Raw genomic sequence first — 19,615 nt, 5'->3', positions numbered from 1 at the left:
ATACATATACATTAAAACAAAAACATAAAAACACATTCACAAGAAAGATTGTTCTGTCCGGGTGGCTTTAAACTTACTTTCCAAATCTTCCTTCTCATAGTTTGTGTGAGTGGTGAAGCTGGTCTTCCCGTGGTCAACTAGTGCCTCCTCATCTAGACCCTGAAAGAGGGAGAGGAAAGGAAATATAAAAGACATATGATATGGCAAATTTTGTCATTAAATTCATTCATTACTGGCTAAACAGTCTTTATACGCAGTATCCTATTTTTGCAAAGGAATAGATTTAAAGTTGTCTGTGTAGATGACACCTCATTCACATTGTTACTTGTCTTAAGGAACGGCAGATGTAGGATCAGCTAGTGAGGCGGTGAAAGATGTAGCGAGTCTGTGTATCTATCAGAAGAATGTCAGGAGCTGACAGACAGAAAAAAGGAACCTGATGATCTGCCTGCAGTCTTTCCAATAGTGCTGGCATTCAGCAGAGTATCTTAGTGAAGACTGGCAAAGCTTTGATTAAACTGATGGGAGCACAGCATGGAGATCCCTTCATTTCCTTTTCCACTCCAAATATGTTAATCACCTGTGGTTTGGCAAACAGGTATGCAGGGAGGGAGTCCTGTTTGCTTTTTATTTGTATTTTTAGCCCGTACCAAATCACTCAAGAGCTCTTGGTTTAAGCGAACAAAGTACTTTGGTTTTGCACATGACCACCAAAACAGCCAATGTTTACACTGCTTAAACATGGCAGTCAAAAGGAAACAGCTCAAGCCATAATCTGGATGAAAATATAATTAAGTGTAATCAATGATTAGCAGACTGCGATAATTTATCTGGTTTTAAATGTGATCCAGAATGAAATTACATACTCTGGCAAACAGGTTAAATTTGGCAGAGGAGCTGATAACAGCTTAGCTTATCAAGCAGATTAACTGCTGATTTACAACCTGAGGCACTGGACTATGCAGCAAGGTATCATTAGAACATATTTAGGGTTTCTATGGGCTATTTTCCATGAGTTAATTATGCTGTCTCAGGAAATACTGGATATTTATTGCTATGTTCCATGTGCTAAAGGTCATGTCTATAGCAACCTCTGGAGTCAGGCTACACTGACTAATTAAAAACAGGTTATGACCTTAGAGAAAATAATGAGCCTGATATCAATGTCATGGAAACATCAAAAGATAGAACGATGCAATTAGAGGATACAGCTGTCAGCACACATAGTGGCAACAGTAAATATTAGTATTAATATCTATCAAATTACACTGCCTTGAAATAATTATAACAGCACTCAAACACATTTAATGGCAATACTAGTGAGGAAACTCATCCCTTAGCCCAAAACCATAGCCGGTTATGGCTACATTGAACATGTAACGTATATAAGCTGCTTGCAGAGCGAACATGCAGCTGAAGGTATCTTTTAGCTGGCAGAACAAGCACTACATAAGGCTGTGTGAGTCACGGGTCAAAAGAAGACAAGGGCTTTCATTTTGTGTCTTAATTTTGTGGACCCCAGCAGCAGTATGAAACTTTTAATGGTTTGTGTAATATGGGTGAGTTAGCATCAAACTATATAGTAAGCTAGATAAAGTCACTGACTAACAGTGCCAGTAGTTCAGCTTAACAAAATGCTGAGACTATACAACTGATTTCCGTATTGAAAGGCAGCATATACCTTGTATAAAAATAAACATTAAAGACTGGCCTATTTCTAGGCTTAAAAAGCAGATCTTCATGGCACGAACTGTACAGGCACCAGGCTCTCACGCCTGATGTAGCCAGTTTCATTGATTATACTGAAGGCATAACAATGTAGCCACCAATCCAAGAAAGGCCCTCATTCGTAACCCCACAACTTACCTCACTTTAAACTTTAACTTTAAACAGCTTTTTTAGTGCAAAAAAACTTTGTTCAGTTTGAAATTTAAAACGGTCACAAATACAGAAATGTTACACAACACATACACACAGACAAAAACCATAAATCTCCTTAACCTCAGCCCGGTTTGGTCCAATTACCAACCTTGTTATTAGTGGTCTCCTGAATCCATGCCCTTAAAGTGCCAAAACATCTAAGGCAGCCACAGACACAGTGTCTCCAATTACTGCTGCATGTGTGGCCAAACCAGATCTGAACGCGATGGGAGAAGTCACTGGGGCTACCCCAAAATAAAAGTAACTGATATCAATGTTACTCCCTCCACAACCAAAAAAATAATGACAGAACTAGAACCGCTTGGCTTCTTCCATTATCATTACATAACACTACCTAACCTAACAGTTACATCAAATAAAGCCAGCGTGTCAAATTACTTCAACCAACACCTGTGACACGCCGCAGGTGAACATGTGTGAACATTTTGAATTTCACACCTCCAATAACCATAATACTTCCAGCTGCTCCAAGACTTCAAACAGAGACCACACAGAGATATCAATAGAAGTCGGGCCAGCCTGGTCACACAATCAGTGTGTGTCAACTAGGCATGATGTACTGTGACCAAGAAGGAAAAGCTCCTGTTAGACACACATTCATCGAACGTGTATAAATACCACAGGGTGGCAGTGGGGTAATGCTGATTCTCACTGCCAAGCTGATAAGAATTATTTGAACAAAAGGTATAGAGCAGTAAGTTTATGAAAGGTATTGCTGATAGTGGGACCCTATCTTACACTTTCTTATGGTCTGTATTTTGAAAGCTTATGTTTTAATTACAGGAAAGGGACAGGTGTCTGAATAGTTTATCAAACTATTAATTTCTGTGTATTTCAACACAAGAGCCTAAAATGATCAAAGAAATGCAATTCTATGAATATTACATATTCAGAACATTAACTTTACATAGGCCATGTAACAGGATCAGTCACCACTTTTCAGTAACAACAAATGTTCTCCTGTCTCATGTATAAACACACTTGAGGCAACACAATCCCCAATTGGAGGATCCTTTCAATCCCTTCAACCAATCACAGAGGGGCACTGCTGCCAAGCAGGAGAGAATGGAAACAAAAGGTGGTTAGCCACATGCTGAGAGGTTATGTGATATGTAGATGATATTAGGGCCTTGTGTGACAGAGCCAAAACATGTCCGTCACCTCCACAGACCACAGTGGAGACGGACAGCGCTGTGTGTCCATCCAATCCTCTTCCTGTTTCATTACTGGCTTACTACTATGAAGTAGTCTTCAATGACATTCAGATCCACACATATATTACCATAATAATTCCCATTAGAGCTCCACCTATGACGAATGATGCCATCTGCGATTGTGTTTGTGTGTGCACTTGTAAGCCTGCATGTGAGTGTTTCTCAGTTGCTGGTGGATTTGCATGATAATAAGCCGTGTTGCTCTCTGACAGTGCCTTGATGAGGAGTAGTAATGATTCAGCTGAAGATAGGAAGAAGAGCAGCAAGAAATTAATCCATCTCTAGCAACTGGAGGTCTTTCACCTACAGTTCACAAACTGGACTCAACTGTTTCCTCATGGTCATGTGTCACTGGATACTATCCAAGGTTTCAGATTCAGCACATGATCAGTGGCTTTAAGCCCGAGTGTATTGATTCTTTGATTTTCAATGCAGTGTAATTGCTTGTTAATTCAAACTATGTAAAACAACAGGTCTTGTTTTGTGTAAATAATACCACCTTCTTTTAATGGAACAAGACCTCTGAAACTAATCAATTAATACAGCATGTTTAGAACAGGGTTTGGCTATTGGCCAAATTTCTAATTTTCCATTCTACAGGAATCACATGAACCCATGTTTACCAACAGGGCACACAAAGCTAGTGTTAAACTATTTCAGCTTCATGAGCGTCGTCTTATTCTTAAGCTTCTTAAAATACCAATCCTACAAATCTGTTAATTTTACTGTATAAACACTTGTTTATGTACAAACCTCCATTGCCATGTATTATATGCACGTTGATGTCATGCCTGTGAAGTATAGCACGTGTTAAAGTCTGTTATGCCCTCGACCCCACATTGCTTGGTACAATTTAAGAACCCATGATGCAACCTGTCACATAGCTTTGTCCAAAATAAACCCACCAGTCTATCAGCCACAGTCCCCGGCCAGAGAGGGCCATTATGCCCACAAAGCACAGCTGTGGTTGGGCCACAGGAGTAGTGCCAGTGGGAAGGGCTTGGAGCACAGCAGAATTGCCAGCTGAGAAAGACAAGCTAACATATAGTGACATCAATAGAAAGCTGATGACAGAAGGCGGATGCATGTCTGGTTGCAGCTATACAGTAAAGCAAGCCAGACCAGGTGTGCCTAACAGTGTGTTCTTTCCTGTGTGATGGATCCAGGGTGATCATTTGTGGCTAGTGGTAACTATTGGGGCTTTTCCATATGTGCAGGCTGGGCTTGACTCAGTTTGACTCTGGATGTCAGCCCAGTGTGGCAGAGATTTTGCAGTTCCATTTAAACAGGGCTACCTGCCTGACCTGAGTGGGGGTCAAAGGAGTGGCTTTAAATGCTTTTCCTCCCCGCAGTATTATTGAACAGTAGTGGCTATTAAAGCTCTGTTAATTCTGTGATACACACATTTAATTCCCTTAGAGGTAGAAACATACAGAAATGTCAGATTTTCACCAGCAGTAACTCAACAGGAATCCTGAAACAGCTGAAAGTGTAAAATAGCAGATGTCTGAAAGTAGAAACAGAGATGCAGAAGAGAAACCAGTTTCAAACCACAGAGATTCAATTAGGAGCTACTAAAGTGCTGAGAGTTGAACACACAAAGACTTCTATTCTTCCTCTCTGATCTCCTACACAGACATGAGTTGAGACAAGAACACATGCTTGTTTGATGGGGAGGCAGAGGGTCGTCACAAGTTGTCTGTGGATGTGAGACGTCATCAGAGCACACAGGGACATGGGTTAGGAAGGCTTTAGCCCTACTCCAGAGATGTCCTGCCTGAACGTGGCTCAGCACAACTCAGCAGGCTTAAACTTTTAATGGAAACACAAATTAGCACTGCATGGTTTGACTTAGTGTGGCCAAAAGTGCTGTAAAAGTGTTGAAAAGTCCAAAATCATGCCACAATGCCACCAAACCAAGCAAACAAGTAGATCTGGATCGATGTAACAGTAACCAGACTATGGTATAAATCCCAAATAGTGAAAGAAATACATGAATGGAAACACTGAATTCAAATATAACAATTGTATGAGTATAAACCAGACAACTCCGTGAACTCAAATCTAAATACAATGTTTCCCGTCTATCATTGTCCACTGAGACAAGTGTGCAGTTAAAAAAAAGAAACATCATTCATGGGATCTACCACAATCTGCTCCCCCTAACGGATGTCTTGTATGGTGGGGAATTCTGATCAGCAGCCCCTCGATGTCACTAGGGAATATAACAACACCTGTAGTCTGAGCTCAGAAAAACTGAGAGCATGCTTGGTGAACAAAAATCCAGCCTAGCTTTCGCTCAGTACACTTAAAAGGGACAAATGTTGACAAGGACAGAATGGTTTCCAAGTAATAATCAAAGGGAGGTAGGCAACACCAGCAAGCAACCTGCTAAGTGATAACACAATCAAACCATAAAAAGTGCCACTCCTCTTCCTATTATTTTTCCTTTTCGCGTGTCCTGCCCCCACATTCTCTATTCTCTCACACTGACAACTTGTGGGAATGCTGTTCTCATAAAAAAAAAATAATAATAATAAAATGTGTGAAATTCACAAATTTCAAACACTGTCCTTTCAATTCTTATCTAACTTTCTGTCTTTTTTTTAAATCACCCTTACACACCTGCTCCAATTCAGATCACAGCAAACAATGTCAAGTCCAGTATGGTTTTGAAAAGAATACCGATACCAAGTGGGACAAAAATGACCCCAGCTGTAATGACTAGGTGATACCAATGCTGGTTTTACTTGTTCAGTTGTGCTGTTTTGAAAAAGACACTGAAAAAATAGCAAATGGAGCGGTAGCAGCCTAAAAAAATAAAACAAATAACATCACGTTGAACTGTGGCAACTCAGTCAGCCAGCTGAGTGAAATGAGGAATTCAGATTGCTAATACTGGTGAGAAAGCTTTTCAGTGAGAGCTCATCAGAGAGAAACACTTGTTTAATTATTAATAAACTGCTACAAAAGACTGAAAGACCCATTGTGTGCTTTCAAAATAGTTTAAAAGGGAACCCATCATGAAAAAGAAATAAAAGAATATTAATGTGAAATGCTCCACTATCTACTATAATTGACATGCTTTATCCATAAGCATAACGGGTGGTACAAACATTTGTGCATTACATGTGTCTACATTTGGGGATTTTCCCCTGGCTTTTACAGCAGCTTAGGTAGCAAAATCACCAATGTATTGGGTTTAATGAAAGGATGAGGATTTACGGTTCACATGAACCTTTAAGAGTAAACACAAGGTTTAACGTGTGTTCATCCAGTACCAAGGAAAACAATGACTGAACTTAGCACTGAACTTTATACAAGGATTTCTCAAGTATGTCATAAATTCAAGAAAGTCTTGTTGGGAAATTCTGGTAATGCATGCATACAGAGGTGTTTGCCATCAAGAACAAAACGTCTAACTCTTTGGCATTTTTGAGCGGGACTAGAGTGCACTGCATTCAGATGCAAAATAATAATACAACAAGACCTCGTCTCCAATGAAGAAACGATGGCTGGATCCAAATTTCAAGGGAAACCGTGCAAGTAAATGACTTTTCCACAACATGATACTGCAAATCTTTCACAATGAAAGTCTTGTTAAGAAATCAATGGCTTCTGTCCACTGAAACGCTGTGAGGCTCTTAATCTGAAACGAATACAAGAAATGTTGAGTTTGAATTAGCACAGTAATAGACCACAAGGAAAGAAGAACTAGGCTTTCTACTGATTTATCTTAGCATAAAGGCAGACCTGTCAACCTTTAAGAAAGTTTTGGAGGACCACCTTATGTCAAAAAGAACTTCAGTTCATGTATACATGCACATGGCCAAAAATAACATATATCATCTGTTCTTCTTCATCAACAAATAATCACTCTTTAACACAAGTGTCTATTTATATTTTATATATTATCACTCAATGTTGTTTCTAGCATAGCAACAATAATGTTTACAACAGCAAAGTCACTATGAACACTCAATAATATCTTACTGGAAACTAATCTACTGTTAGTAAAATATTTTTTTTTCCTGACATCACAATACAGAGTGAATGAGCAATACAGACATCGGCCAGTATCAGTCATTTCTGCTGCTATCTGTCCTCTCTCTGCTGAGGTGATTCACTGCCTGCAAGTATTCTACTGCTGATAGAGGGATAAGTGACTAGTTTGTCTAAGCAAGCAGTTGTTTACAAAAAAACTGCAAAATTTTAAGTTATGCGGCATCTTTGCCTGACAAATAATCAAAAAAAATTGAAAAGTAGTTGGTGATTACTTTTCTGTCTATCATTATCTATTAATCATTAGCCATTTCAGCATTACATCATTCCCTTTGCCAGCATGTATGTTAATCTTACTCATGTTAGATGCATGTTTGTGTGGGAGTGATTTAACCACACAGCAGCCAAACATCTCTTCAGCCAAACAAACAGTGAATGAAACAACCAACCACTCAACAAGCCAACAGGCCTGGTTCCCTCTAATCTCCGTTCCCTGCCAGCCTTGCTTTACTGGGACCTGGTCCAATCGATGGGGACTGACGTAAGAGATGTGTTACATAGTGAGAGACCTGTCCGTTGAGATTAGTGAATATCTGTCTAACACTGCCAAATGCACAATTGCATATACGGATGAGAATATTGACATATATTTACTGCCAATTGTTGTTGAATTATGTAACTAATTAAGTGATGTCTGAAAACAGAGAGATAATAGAGATAGACAATTACGAGATTATTAATAGATGCTAACAGGGGTGGCCTTTATGGACCTAAAACAATATCTTGATATTTAAGAGTATTTCTGAGATAATTATCTCCTTGAGATTGTGAAAATACTGAAAAACATTTTTCATTTTGAAATCACAATCACTGTTGAGCTGTACTCGCCGGATTTTTGGCTCGCCTCGCAGGAAAACTGGTGTTTCTGCTTGAAGTGGTAAATAAGGTTTGTTGTAATGCCCCCTTTTGTTGTTACAGTCTTATTGCATTTCTTCCTACCACCATGGTTTGTTCTACGGCTGAGGTTTTGTAACCAACCAATTCTACACTATTGAACTCCCATGCTTGTTACCGTGTGGAACAGTATGACAATTATGTTAATAATTTGGAATATTTCCATTACAAAATTGAAATGTTTTAATATCAATTTAAAAATGATACAGGGATTATCAATATTATGATATGGCACACCCCAAACATTCCTAAATTCATAAGGACGACTAAGTAATAAGTCAAACATAGTATAGCACCTTGAAGGGAGGAGGTCTGGGGTGGAGGGGTCAATCTAAAGACTTTCACACGGGGTTTGTTTCGCAAGCAAATGTTTTTTCTCTTTTCTGCTGTTCTGTCAGAGGACACAGAAATACGGTCTACCATGAGTAGAATGAATCACATTGCAATCTTTTACATACTAATTTGGTAGACTGAACGTGTACTTGCCCTGGAATATGGCCACAACCATGACTCGTCAACTGGGCATGCAATGGGATCTGGCGGATAGTCAATTTTTAGAGCTTTCTCTGCTGCATCACAAGGCAAATTACTTCAAACAGTATGTAGCACCAAATGAAAATAATTTAAAATAAATAAGTCATGACGGCACAAACATACGTGGTGATTAGCAGGTATGTAAACAAAGCCTAGGCAGCTTTATTTTGTGGGTTTTAGGTGATTAGCAATTCACTTGTTTACCTCCCTGGAGCTTTGCCACATCTAACCAGGGCACAACCAAGAAGGCAGTCAGCAGCTTGTGTACTTTACCAAATGTGACCTGAGTGAAGATCTAATTTAAGCTTACAGTTTTACGAGCTTGGAAGATATTCTACACATTTGAAAAATGTTGAAAATATTAAACATAGTTTCTATTAGATGTAATCATTCCCAATCATGCACACGGTCTGCAGACATACACGCGTAAACAAAGATGGAAACCATCCCCTCTGACAACCTAAAATATTTTCCTCTTCATATGTGCACCTGATACGTCCCGCTCTGGGCATACTTGTACTTTTAGCTAGAATTAAATGAAACAAGCAATTAATTTAATGTCACTTCACTCAATAAACATCGTCTCTATTGACAGCATGGACCTCGTTTGTATTCAGCTACCTTAGCAGACCAATTTATCATCCTCTCCCTAACACTCCTTGTCTCTTTCCTCTCTTCCTTTCTGTTCTCCTTGTCCCGCTCCTTCAAGCAGCCATAACTGTCTGTGTTGGTTTCCTCTCAGTCCTGCTCCTTGAGGCGACTCAAGAGTAGAAATGTTTCCATTTCAAGAGGCTTGTCCAATAAGGCAAAAGCTTCTCAATGCCTCTTTCACCTTATCCCCCCTCATCCTCACAACTCTGCTTTTTTTTCCCGCCTGGCCATGTACAGACCACCTGCCCCGTTCATTAGCACAAACCACTATTCTACCGTAAAAGAACACAAAAGGAGAACCCTATATAAACAAACACCCACCGATAAAGCTATACACATCCAGTCACTGGATCCTGTTCAAGCGCACCATGACAGTCAGACACACATAGAACCACACACACACACAGAACCAGACGTACCGTAAGCACATGCTCCTCTTCGCTCTGTTCATCCATTTAGACTACAACATCAAAGCAAAGGCAGCAGGGACTTAAGCCAGTTCCTTTTTGATGATGGTTATCTCTGTTGTAGAAGGTGTGTGTGAGCTAACCGCTAACAGAGACACTGTCGCACTTGTCTGTTCCCTCTTCCTCCGCTCATCCCTTTATACACAGAGAGGAAGAGAGAGAGAGAGAGAGAGAGAGAGCGAGCTGCTTCAGAACACACCGTGCTCTGCTCTACCCTGTCAGCCCGCTCTTTGCTCAGCAGCCAATCCCACCATGCCACCATGAATATTTCATTCGCCCAGCCAAGAGCCTAAAAACACACACATATCTGCCACCACACGGAGGACATGCACACACATTTGGAGGACATTCAAATGCTCACCCGCTGAGGTATTCAGGTCACAAATGAAGAACCACCCCCAACACAGATAAATAGAAGCAGGCACACATGTTGGCTTGGCGTTCTTCAGAGGGTGCTTCTTATTGAAAAAAAAGGCAGATAGCTGTGTATTCATTCAGATACCAACTGCCTTGGTGCCTTTGAATTTGACATTCACAGTCCTCATCATAGCCTGAAGGTTGGACATGTCATTCAACAACATGTAATTTTACAAAGAACTATGGGTCGTTTGTTTCCCGTCCAACAAGAACAGTTGCATGAGTGTTACAAAAACCACACTCATTCCTGAAACCTAAGCAGTCATTTTTAATTTCAGGAGACACTGTGGATCCCAATACAGCCCAGAGATATCCTGTAGTCATGACATTCACAGCAGCGCCCGTCGGTTTCAAGTAGACTAACCACAAAACCAAAAAGGGAAAGGTTAATCCAACCCTAATATTAAGGACACCCCTGGTAAAGATGAGGGATATAATGTGTGCATGAAATTCAATAGAAAGAGTGACATCTAACGGCTGAGCTGAAGCATCGGGCAGCTCTGAAAGAACGACCTGAGAGCTTGTGCAGACTAAAGAAGACCATATGCACTAGTGTCATGTAGCAAAACCACAGTATTTTTTAGTAGGGATGTCCCGATCAGGTTTTTTTACCCCGATCCCGATCCGAGTCCTTTAATATTTAGTATCTGCCGATACTGAGTCCCGATCCGATACTTAGCCTTAACCAATATTTTCCTAGATAATACAGCTGCATTAAGAAAAAAAGTACCTGCATCTAAGCTGTTCCTTAATAGTTTTTTATTATTTTGTTGAAACAAAGTCTATACTTTCATATGGCTTTCTTATTCTGCATATGCTATTGCAACATTGGCCTTCACCTTCCTTGTGTTAGCAGGTGAGTGTGTGACGCTGCACTGTGACAGCAGACCCTCGTGTACAGCCAGCTGAAGTGTGTGTGAGACGCAGCTCACGCTTGGTACCTCCATATCATCCTTTGCTTATTTCATGTACTTTACGTTGTCACATAAAATGACGTGGACACGTTGCTTGTCTATTAACGCGTTCAGCATCTCCTGGATTGCCTGCTTTACATGCTCTGCTGTATGAGACCCACGAAACTAGTGCGCATATACCAGCATATGTTGTAACTCGAAAGTGGAATAAATGTAATGCAGAGATGGTAGGGCATACCGGGGATTCAAAAACTCCAGGTGACGAAGAAAACCCTGATCCTCTACCACGGAGATGAGCTGGTTTTTCAGAGCGATTAATTTGATGACCCTCTCTGTAACATTTGTGGACATGTCGCTGAGGATATTTCTCTTAACTGAAAGTATCCGCGACTGTTTGCTGCTTTGGTCTCCTTGCCTGTACTCTCGAGTGAACACGTTGTATTCAATTTTTGAATTTAGTTTTTGTTTTGTATATGCTGTATAAAATGAGTAGTAAAATGCAGCTCCGCGAAACGGCCATATAGCAGATGTTTCATGTCGCCGTTGGACTGCTTTCGCTTTCTAATTGATGTTATTTCCACACTGCAGACACTTTATTCACAGGTTGGCCAGAGTAACGCCACGCGCGCGTCTGCGTTCTGCCACGGGCTTGGGTCCATGTTCAAAATTGCAGATTCCGATCAGCGGAAAAATGCCCAGATCGGCTCCGATCCCGATCCTACAGATCGGATCGGGACATCCCTATTTTTTAGTCAAATGTATAATTTTAATGTTTTATATTACTGTTCGAGAGTGTATGGGATCAAACCAGCTGGGTAACCTGTCAACATGTTCACATCCCAACCCATGTTTACTCAATAGTCTTTACCACATAGACCAAACTTCTTTCTAATTCATCAAGGAAATAATCGTCAGAATTTCTTTCCAGGTGTTCCTGAGATAATGCGTCACAAGACTGTGATGGTAATAAGCACTTACAGACGGACAGCACAAAAACATAATGCTCAATGACAATAATATTACTGTGCCAGTGGGTACAATTCTATATTGTATGTCACATTCAATGTACTGGCATGTTATAGACGATAATAACTGCCATTAGATGTGTCGAGAGGAGAAGAGAATGCAAAGCCTCTAGCTGTAATTAAATTCAGGTATTGCCCAGGGCAAACATTTTATCTTTCTGTTTAGGGTTCCTCGTGGTCTGTTACAAAGATGTATTGTTCAGTAGTTCTGCATTGTGAAACCATGTCCCCTGTGCTGTGGTGGGAAGCTGTGGACAAGATTCCGACAGCCTCTCTTTATGTCCAGCCTGAACAAAATACTTACATTAAAATACAGTTTGCAAGAAATTCCTAACCTCAGACGTAAGCATGTTAAACATGAGGGGTCCACTTAATTAAAGTAAAAAGGAAAAAAATTTGGCCTCCAAAGCAAATGCATTCCTAGCCTGAATTACATCAATCAATAACATAACTCCTAATGCAAACCACATGACAGTGTTCAAGAGAGTAGGGGCCAGGTTATACTAGAAAACAACTGAACGTACAACGTGCTGCCCAGTCATCTCAGAAATGTTGTTTATAGTGGTTCCAAACACTCAAGGCAAGGTGAATAGCTGGTGGCTATGAACAGGAGAATATTTAAATATGGGAATAACAGTGCAGAGTCCCCCTCGAAGACATTCAGTGCTGCACTCTGCTGCTGACAATATAAAGTCTAAAAAGACAACTGAAAGCTGAAAAAGAGAGCTGAAGAGAGAAGATCCAATCCTGTCTACTTCCCAACCTCCACACAACTAGCCAGTCACTTGTGAATTGAGTTTGAATGTCCCGATTGTCAGTTTCAAAAAGTTTCCGAAACTGTTATGACACATTACAATTTGGCAGATTGTGAATTACTAGACAAAATGCTCTATAAAAGCCTAAATATTATTGGAACGTTATTGATGTATTATACTAGAGAAAATAATAAAAGCTGCTGCGAGGCGCTACCTCTTGCTTTTAATTTTGGTGTCCATGTTAACAGGTTAGACCGTTCATACGGGATGCATGAGACACACTTCTCAGGCACCTGTCACGCGAGGCTGCTGCGTTGCATGACAGTGTCCAACATAACATTTTTTTCTTACTGGCCCGCTTGGCCAGTAGATTCGAGTTTGACTGGCCCCATGTGTAATTTTAGTGGCCCAGCCACGAAAAATGAAAATAACAGTTTTTTTGAAAAAAAAAGAAAAGAAAAAGACTTGTTTATTTATTGAAATTGTTCCCATTTAATTGTTTAGAGAGTCTGTCCCTGAAAAATCAGTATGATCTGGCAATGGTGGCAAAAAGTAATAGGGGTTTGCGTAATAACAAGTATTACAATTTCAAAATTGAAATTACAACATATTTAATATTTTGAGATGTATCATTTCTCTCACTCCTATAATTCTGTTATCATTTTTCAGGTGATTGATGTTCTGAAAGCACTGTACAAACAGTACCATTATTTCTCCTGAAGTGGAGGGATCAGTATACCGACGGCATATGTAACGCTGTTACTGTGATGATAAATGACACTTAAATATTGAATCTGTGTCTATAATAACCACACCCTGACATGTAAATGTGACATCTGTCTTGATTCATTTAATTTAACTTAAAATATGGACAACTGACTGCATAATATATGAATCAGAAACAGAAATGCTTTACAGCAGCTCCCATTCAAAGTCAAGAATATGCAGAAAAATAGTAATAATAGTAATAATAATAAACTATTTATATGCTGCATATTTATGCTGCATATATTTACTGCAACTGTACTTTTTTTTACCATTAAATGTTATTTTATACATTATCATATTCTATAATGTTCTGTCATGGAGTACATCACTTCACTGCTAACAGAAAAGAAAGCAGCTCACTGCCAGTTGCAGCTTCTTATCGTGATCTGCAGTCTTTGTTAATTTTTTGTCATGATTGTTATTATTAGTAGGCTACTTAGATTATCAAAAATCACAGTTACATGTCAGGATGTGGTTATTGTAGACAGATTAAATATTTAACTGTCGTGTGTCATCACAGTAACAGCGTTACATACATTAGCAGCTGTAAATACATAAAAACATTATAAACACATCATGTGGTCCTCTTTAAACACTGGGTGCAGGTGTATATTTTGGTAAATAACCGAGTCTAATTTATTTTGAAAAAACATCAAGGAAGAAGACGTGACCACTGACACTGCACGTTTTTCTTCTTCGCCTTTTTCACGTGTTGTGCTCAGAAGGATGCCAGAGAATTCACAGAGAAGCTGGAGAAGTTTGTGACATTTTCATCCCGGAGTTTTGTGAGGAGGGAATTAAACGCCTGTCCCAAATAAACGCCTGGTCTGTTAAGTGATTGAAACAAATAAACGCCCAGCTATTATTTGGTATTTTACGGCAGATCCCGTCTCATCAGCACGAGCTGAACAATAAATCTAACACAGCAAGAGAGGCAGGGACTTAAGGCAGAACAGCCAATCATCAGCCGGTCAGACCCAAAGCCGGTGTCATGTTTGAAGCAGCAACAGGAGAGGGAGGAGAGAGGAGGCAGCTGCAGCGAGCGCAGACACAGAGCGGCCAGAGAAACTGAGCGGCTGTAGTGAGGCGTTTGTGCAAAACTGCGGATAAACGGCAGAAAAAGTGTGGGTGTTGAACCCTCTAACCGGGAAAAGTGTGGTAAAACACCCACATCCCCCACGGCCGCGACGCCCCTGACCGCGGTCAGCCTTCGTCGGAAACTGCCGACATACTTCACAATACATTACGCCGCCGCGGTGGTTCAGCCAGGTATACTGATCCCTCCACCTCGGGAGAAATCCCCTTTTCCTCCTCTCGGACTCGTAGCACTCCTTCGCCGCCTTCACTCTAACCATTTCCCGCATGCATTCTAGCGAATACGGGCAGTGACTGGCCAATCAGTGTAATCAGCGATTGGTCGGTCATTGGCCCGGACGGGCCAGTAACTGACCAATCGACATGCCCTGAACCTACTTTTACTGGCCCCGGGCCATCGGGCCATGGGTCATGTCGAACCCTGCATGATCTAGAGATTTGGAATCTCGTCTATTTCTACCGCAACACGTGCAGTTCTCAGAAAAAAAGAGGCCTGAAAATGACTTGTAGACAGTTATGTCCACATCATACCAGCATTTCACTAGTTTTATTGTCTGTATCTGTAAAATATGTCACATGAAGAGAATACACACAACAGAGGAGCAGTTTCTTTCTTGTGCGCACAAGTCCATATAAACAGATAGGACAAGTGGGAGCCGTGATTTTTCTGGCGGCACCTTGCATGTGTACCTCTCACTGTTTACACACAAGAAAGAGGCTTGGGGACAAAGACTAACTTCTGCATGTCTTAGATCCATTACCCATCCTTGTTTATATCACCACCCGACAGAAGCACCCACTATTGGCAACTATCAAGGCTCAGACCACACTTAGCAGTGTGATTGGCTTGATGGGTTTTCTAAGTTTTCTTGTAATTGGATGAGCTTTCAAATCCTCTCTGTACACATGGTAGACAGCAGCATAATGCCATTTAGATTAGTGTAATCTTGAGCCCTCTGATCTGTTTTTCTGTCTTTTGCATTCATAAAATGACCTTCCAGGTATTGTTCTCTACACACAGAGACCAAAGCAAATGTAAGTATTTTAGATACAGTAAAAAAAAAGGGCTCAAATGAAAGATCTCCCAGCAGCAACATAGAGGCGAGAGAAAGTAGGCTTGTGATCAGATGTTTCTGCTTTGAGTCCTCTGACTAGTTGGGAAAATGTGGGTGGCTAAGTAAATGGATGACAAACACCCCTACCTACATAGATACTGTGGGTGGGCAACAAATAAAGGCAAGTCGTTTACTTCTAGTGGAAGACGGTATCTCAATATAGTAGCTTCAAAGTGTAAATCCATTCAAATGTGTGAGTCTGAGGCAGAAGATAGTAAGATTTAAGATGTTGCCTTCTCGCAGTCAAGCAAAATGTTTCTTAACTTAAAAGTGCATGGTAAAAAAAAACATGTCAATTTCTTTTTTATGTTGTGTACCTAATCACTGCCCCAGAAAAATATTTAGAAGCTTGTAGCCTACTCTACAGTGTAATCGCATCCTACTCTGGGAAAGTACATGTCATTCTCACAGAAAGTAGATTGGGCACAAATATAAAAAAACAGGCTCTTTGTTGTGTATGCCAATTAGCCTATAGCTGGGTGCTGTAGGAATTTATTATTGGTATCGCATTATCGTAATAGCACAGCTGAACAGAACACAGCATCACCAGACAAGCAAAGAGATCCATTCTGTGTAATTACCCAGTCAAAGCAATGCCATACAGTGACTGAGCTTCGTAAAACAGTTGTAAGTGCTGAGCCAATAATAGTCCGAGCCACCTATATTGGCTGAACTAAAACCCCTTTTCAGTAGTAGAACAGCAGGACACGCAAATCCCTTCTCTCCTGCAAGCCGGCTAACACCTGAGGTAAAATTCAATGAAGCTCACATGCCATGTCAGTATAGTTGATTGACAACCTCAAGATGTCAATGACAGAGAATAAAACACATTGACCAATAATTCTAAAAACTCAACCCTTGCTCTTTAGAAAAGTGCCACAAACAGAGTCATCGATGGCATGTTAAATAGAGCATGACTGATATATTGATTGGCTGATATTATCAGATGATCCTGGCCTGTAACAGATACATTGCTATCAGCGTATATGTTGCCCGCTATGGCCCAATATGATAAGCAATGTTTCTACTTTTTAGATTATAATACAGAAATATATTATGCTTGACATAATTCACAATCCTTAAATTCCGACTAGGTTCAATGTTTCAGCGCACTGATGTAATTTTGAACAATAAAGTTTGTTGACTGTTAAATATCTTGCCTCTATAACATATTTTGTTGCATGTTTGACCACATTTGAGGGATCATTGCGAAAAAATGTGTGTAAATTGGCCGACACATTGAAATCAGAATCTTTTACCAGTGATGCATTATAAATTCAGCCCGATATTGGGAGAGTTGTATTATTGGCTATATAGCAGTAAATGTGAAATACTGGCCTATAAATGGAGCCAATAGTATGAAGTTATGTGCTTTAATTGATTTAACAAGCACAGCATTTACAAACTCTGACATAGTAGCTGTCAGCATTCCCCTCAAAAGTAGGTTTGCAATTGTCAATAAACAGAGAAGAAGAAGAAGAAGAAGAAGAAGAAGAAGAAGAAGAAGAAGAAGCTGTAATCACATTCCACAAGTCGACAAGTTTTAACTCAACAAATCTTATTCAAGCTATAAAATATTAAATAATCCACGTTTGCTCACTACATCCTAGCCTCTCACACTCAATGGCAAACACAACAGGTTAGGTAATTTTTTCTTAAATACAAAAATGTAAAATTATCTGTTATCTCTGTTTTTACTTACTGATATATTTATCTGCCCCAAATATCGAGTATCCAATATTACAGGTATGTTTAGTCTTGTTCTAACTTTTTCTAGATGATTCTCTCAATGTTCAAGACCATTATGGCAATGACAGCCATGTTTCTCTCTGGATGTGACATTTTTAAAAGGCCCATAACAACAGTAACCAGAAAACAGCAAGCCTGAAAACAACAAGGGCTTCTTGTCGACACCAGACTTATCAAGGCTTATTAAACATGCATACACTGGCTGAACGTCAGACTCTGGCAGTGGTATGTTGTCTGGGATGTGGATTTGTAAGGGTAAACAGTTCATTTACACATCATTAGGCATTAAGTAGCTGAATTTCATTGACCTCCATGGCTGAGGAAGAAGTGCACAGCTATCCAGCGACTCTTTCTCATCGGGGAGGGCTATGGGGTCAAGTTCCCTCTGATGCATACGTGTTCACACACGCACACACAAACATAGTAGTGATCAACCTTTACACCAGCATTGATGTCAGACAGTCAGGGTGCATTTCAAACCCAGCAACGCAACCAGTTTCTTTTTTGGGTTTGTCAACGCTGCAGTGTGTTTGATGCTCACGTCCCATCGGTAACTGTAAAGTTACACCCGACTCACAGGAAGTGGGACTCTAAACTTACTACGGTTACTCTCACCCCCAACTCTGCTACAACATCACAGTTGAGAAACTCTTTCAGTTTATATTCCCATCTCGCTTTCCTCTCAAAAGCGTTCACAGTAAAATTAGCAGCATTTCCTGACTTGGAAATGTCACACAAGAAAGCTGATCTATTTTGGGTGTCTTTCATTTGCAAATGTAAGCCTTTTTAATTTCTGCCAAATGTACCAGCAGATCGTATCTAGAGCTTAGCTAGGACACATTATTAGTAACGTTAGACCTGTTGAACGTGAGGGGGAAAGTTATGTTAAGCTGGCACAAAGCTATGCAACGTATATTAATTACAGGCATTATACGCTAACATCAGTGTCAGAAAAACAAAGGCTGGTCATATCTAACGCTAGTTATGTGTATGTTTCAGTCCGGACACACACTAATTAAAAGGTGCCCCGTTAGCTTTCAAGCCTGAACGTTAGTATATGGCTAATAACGTTAATAACGTCACTGAACAGGCTCGTGCCCGGCTAGCAAGTATGTTAACGTTAGCTTTACTATTCGAAAACAAATGAGTATGAGCCGAAAAAGTACAAAAAGGAGCACGGAAACATTTTTTTCCCTAGCATTTATATTTGAACGCACGCTTTCGCCGACTTTACCGAGACATATGAACACAACTTGTGCCCGTGCCACGTGTCAGAAGTAGAAGCCGGCTAACAATAGCCGGGTCTGGATGGTGCCTCACTGAATCTGACTCCCAAGCATCCCCGTACTCCCGCGGCTGCCTTGGCGAACAGGGGGCAAACACGGACAAAGAGCCAGGCAGATAGAACGCTGGGCCAACGGTTAACTGAGTCGGGCGGGTACTCACTGCTCTCAAGAGGGGCCTCATTTGTTCCGAAGGTTCGTCCATTTCACCTGCCGCCGGTCTACTGCACACCGCTAGCTTTTTTTGGTGCCGGTTGATGTGCGGAGGAGACCGGGCTGGGTGACACTTGTGTGAACTGTTGGGGACTGAGACTGTGCTTTCCACGAACGACTCAACGACACGCCTCCAAAATGACTGACAGTGATTGATTGCCAATTCTATTGCAATGCCTGGCGGTCTCAGCCAATCATATTCAAGAACGAAACGATAAGGGCGGGCTCTATTCACTTGTCGCCTCAAAGTCTCAAGCGGGCTTTTTTTTGTTATGATTCTTCTAAAACCTCGTTAAAGGAGCACTACGTAGTTTTGGCGAAAACATCTCATGGACTGATTTATTTTTATGACTAAAGTAACTGAATAAACAGACTCTTCAGTTTCATGACTGAACAAACAAACTGATCTTAAAGGAAAACACAATTTCATACTGTTTTACTGTGTTTATGTTTGGCGGACCCTGCCACCTTTTTAGCTTCAAACATTGCTCTGGGGACCTTATTATCCTCTGAGAACA

General features: G+C 40.5%; 1 protein-coding gene across 9 annotated transcripts in view; it reads right to left on the bottom strand.

The window, feature by feature from the left end:
- Positions 1 to 19,230, bottom strand: part of LOC115578684 (sodium bicarbonate cotransporter 3-like) — a 48,676-nt gene extending 29,446 nt beyond the window's left edge. For 5 of the 9 annotated variants that reach the window (XM_030411763.1, XM_030411767.1, XM_030411765.1 and 2 more), the window contains exons 1-2: positions 19,048 to 19,230; positions 78 to 159 (exon numbers count right to left, since the gene is read on the bottom strand). In XM_030411763.1, the coding sequence (XP_030267623.1) occupies positions 78 to 159; positions 19,048 to 19,089 (124 nt within the window). In that variant the 5' untranslated portion in view covers positions 19,090 to 19,230. Of the gene's footprint in view, positions 1 to 77; positions 160 to 9,715; positions 9,922 to 19,047 lie in introns of those variants that run through there. The other 4 variants (XM_030411770.1, XM_030411771.1, XM_030411772.1 and 1 more) reach the window with 2 other exon arrangements.
- Positions 19,231 to 19,615: the final 385 nt, after the last annotated feature.

This window comes from Sparus aurata, chromosome 3 (genome assembly GCF_900880675.1).
Source record: "Sparus aurata chromosome 3, fSpaAur1.1, whole genome shotgun sequence".
In the NCBI taxonomy this organism is placed as follows: Eukaryota; Metazoa; Chordata; class Actinopteri; order Spariformes; family Sparidae; genus Sparus; species Sparus aurata.
This window is presented reverse-complemented; position numbering and strand designations above follow the sequence as displayed.